This window comes from Prunus persica, chromosome G2 (assembly GCF_000346465.2).
Source record: "Prunus persica cultivar Lovell chromosome G2, Prunus_persica_NCBIv2, whole genome shotgun sequence".
Classification (NCBI taxonomy): domain Eukaryota; kingdom Viridiplantae; phylum Streptophyta; class Magnoliopsida; order Rosales; family Rosaceae; genus Prunus; species Prunus persica.
In genome coordinates, this window is record NC_034010.1 from 19,139,261 (window position 1) to 19,156,261 (window position 17,001).

The window sequence follows — 17,001 nt, forward strand, 5'->3', positions numbered from 1 at the left end:
TGTCTACAAAAATAATTGAATTACCAACCCAAAGATGTTGTGGCTACATTGCAGCCAAGGACTTCGCACGCATGGGTAACAATCTTTCCTGGCGTAGCCGTTCAAAGATCATGATCTAGAGATACATCACGATTTTTTTCTATGGTTACATTGAAGGAAATCGAACTGTAGACTTATCAGTCGTGAGTCATGACACACTGCCTCGCTTTTCCCGCTTTACTGGTTTTCTCAGTTTCAACCGAAAATCCCATTTTTTTTGTAATTTGTTCCGATTTAATTCAAACCGCACTCTCTCCACCCATCGTTCTCATCGATCTCCGATTCCGTTACTCCCAAAATTAAAAAAAAGGCCCAAAAGATTTTTAGAATTTAAGACGGAGACTCGGGGGGAGAGAGAGAGAGAGTGTGTGTGCCGGCTTTACCAAATTAATTCATTTAAAAAATAATAATTATAATTAGGATACTTATTAATACACTTATTTCGTAACCTCCGATTCTTCTCTCTCCAAACAAACAAAACGACGCCAACGCCACCGCACCAAACAAACATATATGCTCACAACTCACAGCAAACAGAAGAAAGAAAAGAGAGAGAAAGAGAGGGGAGGAGAGAGAGAGAGCTTTGTAACCGATTCTACAATGGAATCTGAGTCCCAGATCTTCGAGAAACCCTAGCTTTTTTCGTCAAGATTCTCTCCCATTCTTCCAAGAACCGCTTCTAGCTCTCTCTTCACTTCACCTCCATCGCCGCACCTCTTTTGCTCGTCTTCTTCTTCACCTCCGTCTCCGATCGAGCTCTTTTGTCTTGCTCGGCGAAGTGCCAGAAGCTCCGGTGCTCGCTCTTACAGCTCTGCAATATTTCGGCGGTTCGGTGCCGGTTCGCGCCGCATTTCCGATTCCAGCAAGTTTCCGGTGAGACTCAGAGAGGGAAGAGAGAGGGAGCTTAGGGCTAGGACCTGCGGTGATTGATCGGATTGTTGATTGTGGTTATGGTGTAGTGGATGAGTATTATGGACGATAGAGGAGGCTCATTTGTCGCTGTTCGGAGGATTTCTCAAGGTCTCGACCGTGGCAACACCTGCCATTCAACTTCTGGTAGTCTGCGCTTACTCTCTTTTATTTTTCTTCGCTTTTTCTATTTTTTTCCTATTCTCTCTCTCTCTCTCTCTCTCTCTCTCTCTCTCTCTTCCTTTCTCTTAGAAAGAAAACTTTTTCTCTCTCTAAAACTTTTATCTCTTTCAGCGTTTGTCCTCTAAAAAAAAAAATTCGGAGCTCAGATCTGCTACTCAGATTTATTGAGCTCCTAGTATCGCTGAAGTTATCACTCCTTTGATGTTTTCTGATATTCTAGATTGCTGTGGTGCGTGAGCCAATTTTATATATTTTTCTCTATTTTTTTCCTAATTTTGTGATTATAGTGTATGCAAGTTTCGGTTGAATTGAAATTTTGATTCGTCACACAGTTACCTTTTCTCTCACTTCTGAATGTTTGTTTTAATTGATTTCATCCTAGTTCTCAACAATTGATGTAACTTTGTAATTCTTCAATAGTTTGGAGCTTTCTAGCTGAAACTAAGGGAAAATGTATGCAAAAATTGGTGAAAGAGCAACGAGTTCATTTTACAATAGTGTATGTGTGGTGAATTTTGAGTGGTTTCCTGCAACACCACTTTCATTGTTATTGCAAGTTTTTATTTACTTGTATTGAACTTTATGGTGCTGACTGGTAGCCAGAATTTTACAAATTAGCTTAGTAGTGCGGTCTGTGGAGCCTGAACTGTTTGTCTTTAGATTTGATTATGATTTAGCTTGCATTAGCTGCTTATTATATTGTCCCTGTTTCTTGGAACTTCCTTTACTATGAAGTGTGGGAGCTCAAATTTCATTTCACATGCAGGCCCCCATGGGTGCTAAGAAATGTTATTTATTATTTTTATTAATACTATCCGTAGTTTTAAATAGATTGCGTATTTCATAGTAATTGCAGTAGTTTAGCTGATCTTAACATCTGTCTTGTTCTAGAAATCATACAAACCTTTGTTGTTTATCACATGCTATTCTTATTAGCTGAGCTTAAATTAGTGAAGGGTGGTTGCACATTAAATCTGAGGCCCTTTTACCCTAGGACGGGAGATGAAATCTTAATTAATGATTTGAGCTTATATACTTTTATGTAACCATTTTTCAGTACGTCAAGATTTTCTTTGATGATTTAAAAACTCTAAACTTAATCATTGGGTGGTTTATTTTGTTGCAGCTGAGGTTGTGGCAGGATCAGCAGCGTGGCTTGGCCGAGGTCTTTCTTGTGTCTGTGCACAGAGAAGAGAGAGTGATGCTCGTCCTTCCTTTGATTTAACCCCTGTCCAGGTAACATGCTCGGAATTGGATAAACTGTATCTGTCCGTTATATACGCCAGTGTGGATTTACTTTTTAGATATGAGTCCTTGATTAGCAGTTAATGAATTGTATTCGTAAGGGGAATTCTTGTTCTATCTCCAATGTGATGTACTTGAATACCAAAATTTCCTGAATGTAACACTTCCAGTTTCTGATTTTATCAACGCCTTCGATACATCCTATTTGTTTCTCACACTTGGACTTCTTTATGCAAGGAGTTGCTGTATAAATTTAACCAGATTTCTATGTTTTTTTGGGGAGTTTCTGCATGAACTTTTAGGGCTCTTTGCTATTTGAAATACCTGGTCAGTTTAGGCTAATCTGATTACACTAGTATTTTACTTTGACTGGGGGTGGAAAGAGATGCAAGGCTGTCATTAAAATATAAAATAGTATCAGGACTTCTCTGTTCTTGAGATTAATGTATATTTATTTTAATTAACCTAGCTTCTGTATTGATTGGCGATTTATCTAAAAAAAGTTGTGCTGCTGCTTTATCCATTCACCTTTCAGTTGCTTAAATTTTTTGTCATCAGCGTTGGTAATATCAAATGTCGTCTTGATCTTTTAATAACCTTGAGTTTATATGCTAAATTTATACCTTTCTACTCTTTGCTTTTTTTTACTTTAGGTTTGGTTTTAAGTTTTGGTCTGTGGGAAGAGGGGAAGGATTGAGGGGTTCAAGAAAGCCGTGAAAACTAGTTTCAGGTGGTAGAAATGATTATGAATTGTGGTTTAATTTTGAGGAGTTTAAATCTGGTTTTTGTGCTGCTTATGGTCATACAAGATCTTCTTTGAAAATACTGATTTTTTAAAAGTTGATATGGCCCTAGAGAACTTTTGGAGGGTCATGAAGTTATAATTGTAGACTGATTGGATTGTGCTCTGCGACTTAGTTGTATAGACCAACATTGTGACAATGACACTGGAAGTTATCTACTATAAACAAATATAGGAGTTTTCGAAGATCCAGTACAGCTTTATTACTTTAGTTGCCAATGGTCTCTATATAAATGCTTTCCTAGAACTGTAGCCCTCAAAACATATGCTTTTGTTACATGTACATGGTATGATTGTTTGCTCTTTTGTTTGCCTTGATTTTGTCAGGAGGAATGCCTGCTGAGACTACAGAGCCGGATAGATGTTCCCTATGAGAGTTTAGTCCCTGAGCATCAGGTATATATATTAAGTGATTGGTTCCAGGAAAACCTGATTGTGTTTGTGGGGAGGATTTGCATTATTTTTAATTTTTTGTCTGTGTACGTAGTCCATCAACATATTTTACATTGGCACTTGGTATGACGAATTTACCCTCTCTGGTTCACTCTAGGAAGCTTTGAGGGCCTTGTGGAATGCTGCCTTTCCTGAAGAAGAACTTCGTGGTTTAATATCTGAGCAATGGAAGGAAATGGGTTGGCAAGGGAAGGATCCATCAACAGATTTTAGGTAGATCTAGTATCTCATTTGTGATTTGAACAGTTAATTTGTTTCTTTTATTTATCTTTTTCCTTTGTTCTTGGGTTACTAATTGTTGATGTTGAATATTTTGCAGGGGTGGTGGTTTTATATCATTGGAGAATTTGTTGTTCTTTGCTAGGAATTTCCCGGTATGACCTCTGTCTGTCTGTATACACATGTACACAAAAACAATTTTCACCTGCGAGATGTTGTGAACATAATAAAAAGGAGATAGTTAGCAAGAGAATTAGATTTTTTTTTGTTTTTTATTTTTTTCATATTTATACCCTGCAAGCAAGAAAACTGATGGTAAAAGAGAAGAATTGGAATCCTAGATTTAAAGCCTTTGAAAATTCCAACCATGCGAGTTGGATTTTCATATACCATTGACATTGCATGCATTAGCAGATAAATTTAGAGCCCTTGATTTTTGGTTCTGTCCATCTTTGTAGGACAGTATGATTTGTTTTTCATGTGTTACATTATGTACTTTCTGTTTATTTTTATTGTGAAAAAAACCAGCATCATTCCACTCTGTGGGTGTGTACCGATATGCTTCTCTGTTTGGCTGTTCTTGCATGTGTGGTGTATGTTCTTTTTGGTTCTCATAAAGTTGCTGGGCCCTATAGGGAACTGCGTTAGGCCCATCTTATAAGCTACTTGTCTCATTGAAAGTTACATACTTTCATTGTAGAAATCTTTCCAGGATCTTCTTCGAAAGCAAGAAGGTGATAGGTCTGTGTGGGAATACCCATTTGCTGTTGCTGGTGTGAATATAACATTCATGCTTATTCAGATGCTTGATCTTGAAGCCGGTTGGTACTTTTTCTTGTTCTTTTTTTTCATTTATGTTCAAAAAGCGAAACCTGAGGAATCAAAAGCATAGTGATACTGAAAATATTTTTAGATAGTAGCTTTTCTGTTCTTTTAATGCTCTTTGCCACGTAACAGTGTTTATTTATGTGTAGTCAAACCACGAACATTGGTGGGAGCTACTTTCTTGAAGTTTCTTGCAGGTAAGTTCAGCTTGAATATGATGTTTCATGTATTTTGCTTAATATAATAATGTCTTTCTCTTGACAGAAAATGAATCAGCGTTTGACCTTATATATTGCATCACATTCAAGCTAATGGACCATCAATGGCTTTCTATGCGTGCATCATATATGGATTTCAATGTATGTATCCCTCAAGCAGAAGCCCTCCTTTTGTCTGCATTTGTGGCTAATCTTTTGATATATGTTATATCCTTCTAGTCAGCTTTAGTAAACCAAATTATGTGAAATTAGTGACAGTTAAATGTGTTTGTGGGGAAAACCTCTTCCGTCATCATGAGCTGGAGATGAATTTAGGGTTACATATTTTATCTTGTAGAAATTTCACACTTCTCTGGAGGTGGTCAGAGATTTTTAGGTTGGGCCCAAGGCAATAATGTGTTTTACAGGTTTTGGTTTCTTTTGCTAACATTTTGTCCTATTTGGGTTGTGCTCCTAACAGACGGTGATGAAATCCACACGCCGGCAGTTGGAAAAAGAGCTTCTGTTTGAAGACATAACACGGCTGGAAGACTTGCCTTCTTATGGCCTTCTTTCCCGATAGCATAGAAGCTTCTTCTAGAATCTATAAAATGGTCTGTCACAGCTAGTTACATGATCACCGGAAACACTCTTATTTCTAACTGGATGGTGTTTGTACATGACATGATGTTTCCAAAATTTGCTTGCTGCAAGTCTGCATTTTGTCATTGATTCTTGGAAAGGGTTTTTGGTGTTTAATGGATCGAGTTTGTTAGAAGCTGGAACCAAGTGTGATGTGATTCAGGTTTGAAATACGGAATATAATCTCGTAAATTTGGGGTAAGACCAGAGCGATACTACTCTCAGTTCTCCCACGGCCAACGGGATGTTATACATATGTAGAGGTATGATTGGTAATTTGGTAGAATATCTAGGAATGTGGAATGGAATGGGATTCTGTTTGGCTTTAACTTTTGAGTGCTTTCTGAAATATTATTATTTGACCAACTGAGAAATGATCCTTGGTGGGCACGGTACTCTTATGCCAGAAAGCCGCCCCGTTTATAAGTCTTGTATTTCTGCCTGACAAATGGAGATGGAAATTGTTCTCTATTTTGGACGTATGCAGAAAGAATTTTCTTATTTTTCCATCTAGTTTGCGTTTTAATTGCGAATCCTAGAATTTTCGGGTGTCTAGTCTGTCAACATGGTCGTAGATCACGTGTTATCAGTCTCAACTTTAATAGTCTATGCTCCCAAGTCTTTATTCCTGTTATTTGATGGAAATTGTTTTTGTGCAAATATGAAGTGATCGTTTGCTAATGACATGATTATTACCATAGGCTGTCTTTTATTCAACAAAGCATCTTGGAAAATTGTTGGCAAAAAGAAGATAATTCATGTTAATTCCCAATGATACTTCTAGTTAGGCAGTTAGGTAGAGATCAGATTCTAGATGACAAGAAAGAAACATGATTCTTGAGAAAAAGGAAATTCCTCCTCACCAATATTCCATGGACAAGCTTGAAAAGCATACCAACAGCCTGATGGCACGTTTCCTTCAACCAAAGAATTTTATGCCAAGATGTTCATACACGTAACAAATTAAACTTTATAGCCAAAGGATATTTTACCCTTGAATCAGAATCCCACATCACATCTTCGACATCTTTCAAGAAACAACCTTCCTTAATCATTAAACTTTTACTCAATCCTCCTTAATTACAAAACTTTATGCTCCGTTTGAATGAACAACCTAATATACCCAATTCTGTTGTAAAGAAAGTGGTGGAGCTCATATAAAGAAAATAAAAAAATAATATTCAAAAAGCTTAATGATGATGTTGGAAGCCATCCAATTTGCCTATGAATAGGCTTCCCATTACTTAGCAAAACACACCAACGGAGAAGAGAGGTAAGAAAGGGAGAGAGAGGAAAGAAGAGAGTGTGAAATCTGAGTGTTAGAGCATCTATAATCATGCTCTCTATTTTTTAGTTAAAATTTAGCTAAAAACACACAAAAGTTATTTTAGGAGCTCTCAATAAAATTTCAACTTCAATTATATTCTCTAGTTTAGGGAGTCATATGCTAGAATTATATTTTAATTCAACATAAATGGTCCATCTTTATGAAAAAAAATAATATAAAAATAGACAATATTGATTAAAGATTTTAAAATATCATTAAATATGGTAGCATTAAATTATAGGGAGCCACTAGGAGTTCAGGAGTTCATTCTCTCTGCTTAGATTTAGAAGCTCCTAGAGGTCTCCTTATTTTAGGAGTTGGATAGAGAGCATGGTTAGAGGTGGGTTTTCTTACTTTCTCCTTAAATTTTATCTAAGGAGGTAATTTAGGGAGTCCATTGTGGATGCTCTTAGTGAGTTCTATTTGAGATAATTCTGTCAGTGTAAATACCAGAAGAGCAAATATAATTCTACTCTCAATATTCAATGGTACTTTTCATACTCTAATTATTTTATTTTTATGACACGTTATCAGCACGATAATCTCTCTCCTTTACTTCTAAATTTTCCCAACTCAACATTATGTGGTTATTTCTCCGTCTCCTCTTTGTCATATGTCTCATCTCACTTTACTACTACGACGACATGTAAACTTTCTTTTTTGTATTTTCACAATTTTTATGTTGTTTCATCCATGTTTGTTTAATTTATTTTTTCGTACTTTAATTTGGAATTGTGTGGTTTTATACCTCATTCTATTATTTTATGATAGTGTAATTTCATTACCCATCACGTTGTAATACATATTATCGGAATAAAAATGATGGTGTGATCTTAAAACCCATCTTGTTATATCTTGAATAGTGGCGCAGTTATATTGCCCACAATATATAATATGTGGTGGTTTTATCCCTGCATTTACTGTATGGTATATGTTTATTATCCATATAGCAGTATTTATTTAAAAGTGTGGCGCGGGTTTATCATCTACCCAATTGCCTTTACTTTTTATTTAAAAGTATGGAGTAGAATTGGTACCTATACCAGCACATTTACTTTATCGCATATTTATTTTATTATTTAAAGTATGGTGCGGGATTAACGCCCATACATGAAGTAATTTAATTTATGAATTTATTTTACCGCACATTTACATTTAAAGTATGATGCAGGATTATCGTTCATACCAGCAATTTATTTACAAGCAATTTATAGCAATTTATTTTATGAATTAATTGTGTGATATGATGAGTTTTACAACCTACAGAGATCAGGATAAGAAGTTCCTTGATCCTCATTATACAACTACATCAGGACCTGAAGATCCTTGATGATGGTAATGATATGAAAGCTGGCAGTCTCTCTGGTATTATATTTGTAAACAATAGATTGGACCTGAAGATCCTTGATCCTCGACATGTAATTAAGGACCTGGAGTTCATTGATAATGTAACAGTACCGTATTGGTTAATAGTGTCGTACACATGAATAGTAATTATATTGGCAAATGTACTGTATGCATGAATAGATACATATTCATGACCTGATGAATAGTGCCGTGTACATGAATAGTGACGTATACATAAATCTTAACCATTTTCGGTAAACAGTCACTATATACAAAAGGGAACCTGCAGTTCCTTAAACTCATGGATGAGCAATTAAATGAGAAGTTATAAGCTCCTCAAAATATGGACAATTATAAAAAAGGGCCTGAAGTCCCGAAATATGTATAGGAAATTATAAAAATGTTCATACCATGAAAATATGCGATTTTGGCATAAAGTTCAAAATATGACAATATTGAGAACCTGAAGTTCCAATAATTAAATGGACAACCCTTGAGGTATTATTGCAAATTGTGGTACACCACATATTTCTTTGGCATAAGAAAATGATGAATTTAATAAAGTTCGATTATGTTATAATCGACACCTCAAGGAAGAAATATATTTTTGTGAATTCCAGTTATTAAGAATACACCGTGAAATGGATAATATTAGGATAAACTCAAAGGATGAATTGAGACTCCCCACATATTTGTTACATTATATGATCTGGGCCGGAAGCCTATGAATCCAAATATATGAGAGATCCCGAACCTGAAGTTTTGGGTATGTAGTAGTTAATGCTCTTCACTATTATATTGCAATATTATCATGGCTTTTAGTCACTTTATATTTCATGCCCATTTGAAAAAGGCAAATAAATTTTAAAGTCATGTTTTAACCCGGGCCAGAAGTTCTGGACTCCCATGCATTGAAATATGTAATTTGAGAGATTTGATGTGGTTATTTGAACCTATTATAAGGTACAAGGTTCCAAACCGCAATTTTGAAAAGATGTAAAAACCACAGGTGCAAGTTTAAGAATTTACCCAATTATTATAACAGGAAAGGATCATACAAAAAATAGATTCTTTTCACCTGCAAGGAAGGAGCAAGCTCTGTAAAATCTATAAAATTCCATTATGTTCTGGAAGCCTCTGAAGGAAGAGGACGACGCCTCTGAAGCTTAGCCATGAGCCTCTCGTGGTCTCCCAGAATCTTTTCATTGAAAATCTGCAGCATGTCAAGCCTTCTCCGCTTATCAATAAAGTATGAACTCACTAGTTTCAACGAGGCCTTATTTTCTTCTTTAAGTTTCTCAACCTCTTGTTGAGACTCATGAAGCATTCTCTGAAGAGACGAATTTTCAGTGTACAGCTCCTGAATCTCGTTTGCTCTGCACGCAAATGATCAGCCATGTTAGAAACAGAAGCAGCACTCTGAATGCTAAAAGCCATTGAGTTATCAATAGCCTCTTCGTCAGACCTTCCTGTTAACAGTATTTCATCCATATAAGTAAGGAAATTCGTAGCTACTATGACATCAATCGTATAGAGAAATGGAGACTTCAAAACACACACAAGGGGTTTCAAACACCCACCACCCTCATTCCTCTCCAACACCTTATCCACCATGCTACATACAACTTTGTGATTATATACTATGCCTTTTGATATTTATAATGTTTCTTTTTCTTCTTTTCTTTTTCTTTCTTTTCCGTCTATCTTCTCCTCTTTTTTTTTTCTTTCTTTTCATTCTCTCTTCTCTCGTTTTTTTTTTCTTTCTTTTCCTTCTCTTTTTTTTTAAAAAAATTTTCTTTCCTTCTCTTTTCTCTCCTCTCTCCTCTCTCTATCTTTTTTTTCTTTTTTTTCCTTATATTTTCTCTCCTCTCTTCGTTTTTTTATTTAAATTTTTTTCAATTGTGAGTTTTGTAACATGCATGTTATTATTTATGAACCCGTTACATGATTCGAAACCCGCACGATAAAAGATGACCCGAACCCGACACGACACGTTTATTAAATGGGTTGGATTTGAGTTGAGCATTCTTGACACGTTTATTATTCCGATACGACATGAACCATTGCCAACCCTATGTGAGATGATGATTTTGGGATATAAAGGATGGACGCCAGTTTTTGGTGTCACGGGTTGTTTTGGGAGCAACATTTAAAATTAGATGCTTTGGGGGAGAAGAAGAGGAAGCCATTTTAAGAGGCTTTCTAGGAAAGTCTTAGAAAAGCTGAATTTTCAAAAAATAGAAGGAAGTTGAGTTGAAACGCAATTACTTCAATTAGGCCTTGTAAAGGCAATATCTATAGATGAAAATATGGCACCGTTTCCAGGATCCCAATATTTTCTCGGATCCCCATATTCTGTTTTTATTTTCCAGATTCCAAAACTTCACGCAGCCTCTATTAATGTCTGTCGGCACTTTAAGGGTTCTCAAGGACTATTTTCATCAAAGCCGATCTTGCTTTGCGGATTTTAGGAGTTATTTTTTCAAAAGCATCTCGAGAACCTCAAAAATTTCCGTAGTTAATTTGAGATTCACCGGATCAAACTGTTCATTTAATTTGTGTATAAATATGTTACTAACGAAATTTTCTTTGTAGAATACATCCAGTTTTCTCCAATTTTTCTCCAGCTTTCTCCTTATCTAGTGATGCAATATCCACTTGTTTTTCCTATCAGTGAGTGCTCGATGTGCTTAAGAAGCGAGACTATCTCTGATCATCTATTCAGGAAACGAGACTATTCCTGATCACGTTTCAGCTATATCAAGGAACTGTAAATACGACTACATGCTCTAATCTCCTGAAGTTCTTCTAAGCTAGGAGAAATGAGAGTTTGTTGTCTGTTACCTCACTAGTTTCCTTCCTTGATTTCTTACATACCTTGCAATCAATATCACAATTCTTTGTATATTTTCTTTCTTTTTACAACTCTCTATTCATAAGGGATTTTGTTTCTTTAGAACAAACATCTGAAGAACAAATCCATGCAGTGAACCTAACACTGAGAGGTTTTTTTTTTTTTTTTTTTGGGTACAAAGACAGAAGAATTGTGATTTTTGCTCTTGGAAGATATAACTAGATGATCAAGCATTACATTGTATTTATTAAGCTGATACGAGCTTGAATGATATTTGAGCAAAGTTTCTCCCACCTAAGGATGTAAGCAATATTTGTGTTATTTCATACTTGTACTCATATTTTGATATTTTGTACGACATCCTTAAATGTAACCAAATGAGGAGATACGGCCGTTCTAGAATACAAAGGACCATTCCAAAGGACTTGCATTATGGATCGTTCCAGAAGAACGACTTGTATTATGACCATTCCAAAAGAATGGCTTGTATCATTCTGATATGTGTTCATGAATTATTAATGCAAATTTCATAGATTGCAAGTTGAATACATTAATAATACACTGCATAGATTAAAGTCCCACAAGAACAGAACATGAGTATAGCAGTGATAAATATGATGTATGCATGTTGTGTAGCAACTGATATGAGTTGAAGTCCCGAAAGGACAATCCATTAACATTTCAATATTAATACGGTGCACGCCTAATGCGTAGCAAATTATATGGTTTAAAGTCCCAGAAGGATAATTAATTGACATGTATGTATTAATTTGTGGCATACCTACAGCATGACATATATATGGGTTCTAAATGTTCCAACTCCCTAAATGGAGATTATCCATGCCCTACTATAAAATAACGCTCCATTGGAGGTTAAGATCCACATTCTCACATAATTCATCCTATAAGAGATGTCTGTCTCGAAAGAGACAATAAAAGCCCCTGAAGTAGCTTGGGTACCCAAGAGCAAAGAAATGTTCATAATTGATGCATGCACATACACATGAGAATAGTGGGATCACGAATTGATGAATTATAATTTTTGGTTGGAGTAGCTACTCAAATCATCAATGGGCTATGTTGATTGGAACCACGTTCTATTATTAAATGTCGACAATATCATTGGCCATAAATAGAAAGAGGCAATTCCATTACAGATGAGAATGAATGTGAAAGAACAAACCCATAGTACGAACCCCAAAGAGATGTTAACCCTGAAGGTTACGCATGAGTATTGGAATAAAAAGAAATATACTCACTTTGTATGACACAATGTGTCTGGTAGAAACAAGAAATGTTGGTTTACAGATGCAATCGTGCCTTCTTATTGCATATTTACAGAGACCAACATGTTATCTTTAAGGATTATTAAATGCATGGAGCATATCGAAAGAAGCGATTCCCAAAAGATGTATAAATAGCTGGGTTAAAGCTATATAATGTGTCATAAAGTGTGATCCCTTAAATCCCTGAAGGATTGAAATTGCATGAAGCAAGTCTCTGAAGGACATGTGCCTGAAGGACAAATTTTATACTCAATACCAATATATATAAATTGCCTCAGTAAGTATACTAGTTATGATATGGTTGCAACACATTACAACTCTTGAAGAGTTGATAATTGATCTTAAAGAATTAACATTTGGTCAAAACTCCTGAAGAGTTCAAGAAATATTTGTCTCGGCCTGAAGATTAAGCATTATGCCAACAAGATTCTTGCTTATACTAGGAAAGTATTGAAGCATTTTTATATTGATTATCCGCTAGGCACTTAAATGATTTTGCGAAAGTATACTGGACCGGACATTATATTTTCTAGATAGAGCTCAGCTCCATCACCACCACTTTGGGATGATGTGAGACATATTTGATGCTATCTCCACATAAAATCATATACGGGCATATTCTTTTCAAGTGAACTTACAAATAGCCTAGGTTTTGTTTGATTCGCAGACTCTGAAAATTTCTATGATTTACATAGAGATAGCTCACTGGAAATATATTTGCTTACTCAACTACATGAATTGTTGATGGCTACATCATTCACTCAGTTCGAAAGATCTTCCCTCTAGAAAGGTAGTCATGAAGATATCAAGGGGAGATATTCTTTAGGGGGAGCATCCAACAATATTATAAGATTGACTCACAGAAGCATTGTCAACTATGACATTCAGAAAGATGATCAACAGTATGGCTTAAAAGATATTTTGCCAAGCATCAGGGGAAGCGTGCTATCAATAAAGATCTTCACACACTGTATTCTTTTTCCTTCATCCAGGTTTTTATCCCACTGGATTTTTCCTGGCAAGAATTTTATGTTACACATGGTTATGTACTCTTTTTCCCTTCGACTAGTTTTACTGACAAGGTTTTAATAAGGCATATTCCATATGTGGTCTCCAAGGAAGAATGTTGTAAAAAAAAATAGTGAACAAGAAAAGAAGGAAATAATATTCAAAAACCTTAATAATGATGTTGGAACTTAATGATGATGTTGGAAGCCATCCAATTTGCCTATAAATAGGCTTTCCATTGCTTAGCAAAACACACTAATGTAGTCAATAATTAAAGAGAATTATTTTATTTTTATAACAAATTCTCCTTAATTAGAAACTTTATACTCCGTTTGAATGAAGGGATTTAAAAGAAAATATTCAAATTTCTAAATTTGCTTAAAAGACAAGAAAATATAAGAAAATCAAGGACCTGGAATTGGATTTCGAGTGCATTATTTAATTACGAATTTTAATGTTCTTAGAATCATTTTAAATCCATTTCATTTTTGTCCAAATCTTGACATCCATTTTCTTCTTTTCATCTAAATACCTCGATCCAAATGGGGCCTTCACTTCAGTGGGTTTCATTTCATGCATAACATGCCAGAAATATAGATAAGAAAACAGATCCAGAGAAACGTGTGGTTTCTGAACCCATTGAGATGACCCAAGAATTTCGCTATTTCGATTTTGCTATGATCAGTATGTATCAAACTCAACTTTGGACAGAATTCAACAAGTGACAAACGTTCATAACACACCCAAAGGTTATTAGCTGTTAGAATTCAACAAGCGACAAAGGTTTCATTACTACTTAACTTGAAACTTCATTTCAAAGGGTACATAACACACCCAATGGTTCTTAGCTGCACTACAATAAGCTTAATCTCTCTGGCATATCCAATGCTCCAAGGCAATAGGAATCACCAGACCCAAACAAATGGCAAAACTTAAAAACTTCATTAAAAGACTAGTCCAAAAGCAAATAGGATGCTGGACAGCAAGCGGCAGACTAATCGAGCATGGTTTACTCATAGATCCAGTGGTGAACGCTGCTCTGCCAGTTAGCAGGGCCATCAGGGAACCACAGAGCAATCTCTTTCCTTGCACTCTCTGCTGAGTCACTTCCATGAATGATATTCCTGTAAGCCATCCAAATTTCATCGCATCAAATATGTTCACATTCTCAGTGCCTGTTCTTTATGATTAGTTTGTATTCTAGAAGCAAACAGCAACCTCAGTGAATAAATCAGTCAAAATACTATCTCTGAAGAAATTCACTAGAAATTGAAATTTATGAGAATAACACAGGAGATGCAATCAAACCATAAAACTCCTGGAAAGATTGGACTATTGTGTTTCTGCCTAATTGGAACCATCATCAGCTTTAGTAACAATCAAAGGTTCAAACAATCTATTTGAAACAGCTTTCCCATTAACATAATAATAAGCTATTACTGCTGAGCATTTTCTCAAGAGAACAATTTGGGATCACATTATAGCCATCAACAGTACCTATATACTCATCTTTCAGACCAAAAAATTAAAACATAATAATTAAAAAAAAGTTATAAATGCAAAAGAGACTGGAAAACATGGTAAATCAGGTTACCTGCCAATCTCAATTGCATAATCACCACGGATGGTTCCAGGGGCGGATTCTGCTGGGTTGGTGGCACCAATAATCTTTCGGCCAGTTAGGACAACATTCTTACCCTCCCAAATCATAGCAACAACGGGACCAGAAATAATATAATCAACCAATCCACTGAAAAAGGGCTTTGCAGACAAGTCCTCATAGTGTTTCTCAGCAAAAGGACGATCCACATTGATGAACTTCAAACCTGAACAGATACCAGAAAACAAAACTTATTGAGAAGAAAACCCTGATAAGTTACACATCAAAATTTAGTTAAGCACCCCAAAAAACTTATTGTAGTATAATTAAAATATAGAAACTCTAAACATTAGTTTAAATTTAGCATATTTCCACACTACTTAGATAAATAATGAAGAAGTAAGCCAAACGCAAATCAAATTTGAAGTCGGAATTTTTTGGCCAGAAATTCATCAAGTTGATAATCATGATAAAATAGGAAAAGCTTGTTAAATAGAGTTGTCACATCACAAATTATCAAAGTGCACATAATACTATAAGATCAAACATCGTTGGTTGGAAATTACCTTTCAAATAGAAGCCCTTCTTCTCAAACCTGCTAATGATGTCACCAACCTGCAACAAACATGAACCTCTCAGAAAATTTGAAAACGTTTTTGCAAATAATTAAACAATACGCACGAATTAGATTAAAATAGTTTATTGGATTCTGCGTAAGAAAAAAACTATGCCCGAAGTTTCAAAGGACGGCCTTTGTTCACCCACTTCACACATCCAGAGGCAATTAAAACGCAAGATTAATTAAAACTCCATGCATGTAAAATCCAACCACTAGATACTACAAATATTAAAACTTCATGCATGTAAATAAAAACCTGAAATCCCAGCTCAGAATTATTAAAATTTGCTTGCTCCCCCAGTCCACCCAAAAGAAAACCAACCCCTTCAATTCCTAGGTTTTCCCACCAACCAAACACCATACCAGTAACACTTGCTATGAAATTCATAAACAAAAACAAGAACATAGGCAAAACCCACTCAAACCGAGAGAAGATTTTGCCCAGTTTTAAAAACTAACAGACCAAAATAAAGCTACAAAATTGAAGTACCAAAAGAATACAATAGATGAAGAATTTGAAGAAATTACCAGGCCTCTTTGAACCCCATCAGGCTTGATCATGATGAAAGTTTGCTCCATTTTTTCCGTTGACGATTTAAGAGTGCTTGTTCTGAGAGTGGGGATATGCTATGAGACTGAAAGAGTGAGCGAACGAGGGTTTATATACACAGTCCACTGAAAGCAAACCCTAACACCAATTGCTATGGAATATTCGCGAACCATTTTTCAATGGGAGACTTTGAAAAAACCCAAAGGAGAGAGAAAATTTTTAAAAGAAGCAAAAATGGACAAAATTACCCTTATTTATTTTTTAATTTCCTAAGAAATCCTTTACATTTGCATGTCTTTGGTTTGAAAATTGAGAGGTTATTCTGTCTTTTTTGAAAAAGCTTTGGCTTTTTCCAAAAGTGAAAGTTTTTTTATGGGTAAAACCTAAATTTACTTTTTTCAATTTTGTCATTTCCCTTTCTTTTGCTTTTCGGTTTTCAAAATAAAAAATAAAATTGGGCTTACGATAGAAGTTGGGCTTCATTCTGTAGGAATATGAAACATTCGACTTACTTTGAAAATTGGGCTGAAATTGGGTTTTAAGCAAAACCTCCAACCCTAGGTGGCTGGTTCTTAACACTGAAGAAACACATTGGGCTTTTGATTTCTCTTCCTACACTCCTTTATGCTAGGGCGTGGCATGACTTTTCAATAGAATCTCAATTGTGGATGAAAATGTTGGGAACCCACGTATTTGAATTGATGAATTAATTTGTATTTATAACTTATTTTTGTGACTATTTTGCCCTTGAAAGTAAATAATGGAAACAAATTAAAAGTCCTTGATTTAAAGCATTGTCACTCTTAAATTTTGAATTTGAATTTTAAACATTTATGGCTTAAAAAAAAATCAAAACTCATATAGATCAAATAAATAAATAAAATTGGTATTATAAG

At 35.3% G+C, this 17,001-nt stretch overlaps 2 protein-coding genes across 3 annotated transcripts; one reads left to right on the forward strand and one right to left on the reverse strand.

Moving 5' to 3' along the window:
- On the forward strand, positions 250-6,148 carry LOC18785579 (ELMO domain-containing protein A). Of its 2 annotated transcripts, none has more exons than XM_007220368.2 (9): positions 250-1,095; positions 2,258-2,367; positions 3,506-3,574; positions 3,729-3,844; positions 3,951-4,005; positions 4,551-4,671; positions 4,825-4,872; positions 4,940-5,034; positions 5,354-6,148. In XM_007220368.2, the coding sequence occupies exons 1-9, from the start codon at positions 1,002-1,004 to the stop codon at positions 5,453-5,455; spliced, it is 810 nt and encodes a 269-aa protein (XP_007220430.1). In that variant the 5' UTR covers positions 250-1,001; the 3' UTR covers positions 5,456-6,148. The 2 variants fall into 2 exon arrangements, with proteins under 2 accessions (XP_007220430.1, XP_020413116.1); XM_020557527.1 differs by lacking the exon at positions 250-1,095 and adding an exon at positions 1,209-1,360.
- Positions 14,044-16,247, reverse strand: LOC18786972 (nucleoside diphosphate kinase 1). Its single transcript, XM_007218501.2, has 4 exons — positions 16,084-16,247; positions 15,503-15,551; positions 14,931-15,162; positions 14,044-14,460 (listed from the first exon to the last, which is right to left on the reverse strand). The coding sequence occupies exons 1-4, from the start codon at positions 16,132-16,134 to the stop codon at positions 14,346-14,348; spliced, it is 447 nt and encodes a 148-aa protein (XP_007218563.1). The 5' UTR covers positions 16,135-16,247; the 3' UTR covers positions 14,044-14,345.

Bases quoted from the DNA above. Each gene is read 5' to 3' on its own strand.
- LOC18785579 (XM_007220368.2), top strand. From the start codon at position 1,002: ATGAGTATTATGGACGATAGAGGAGGCTCATTTGTCGCTGTTCGGAGG. The intron at 1,096-2,257 runs GTAGTCTGCGCT...ATTTTGTTGCAG, and splicing joins CACCTGCCATTCAACTTCTG to CTGAGGTTGTGGCAGGATCA. The intron at 4,873-4,939 runs GTAAGTTCAGCT...TTCTCTTGACAG, and splicing joins TTTCTTGAAGTTTCTTGCAG to AAAATGAATCAGCGTTTGAC.
- LOC18786972 (XM_007218501.2), bottom strand. From the start codon at position 16,134: ATGGAGCAAACTTTCATCATGATCAAGCCTGATGGGGTTCAAAGAGGC. The intron at 15,552-16,083 runs GTAATTTCTTCA...TGTTTGTTGCAG, and splicing joins ATGGGGTTCAAAGAGGCCTG to GTTGGTGACATCATTAGCAG. The intron at 15,163-15,502 runs GTAATTTCCAAC...GTATCTGTTCAG, and splicing joins GAAGGGCTTCTATTTGAAAG to GTTTGAAGTTCATCAATGTG.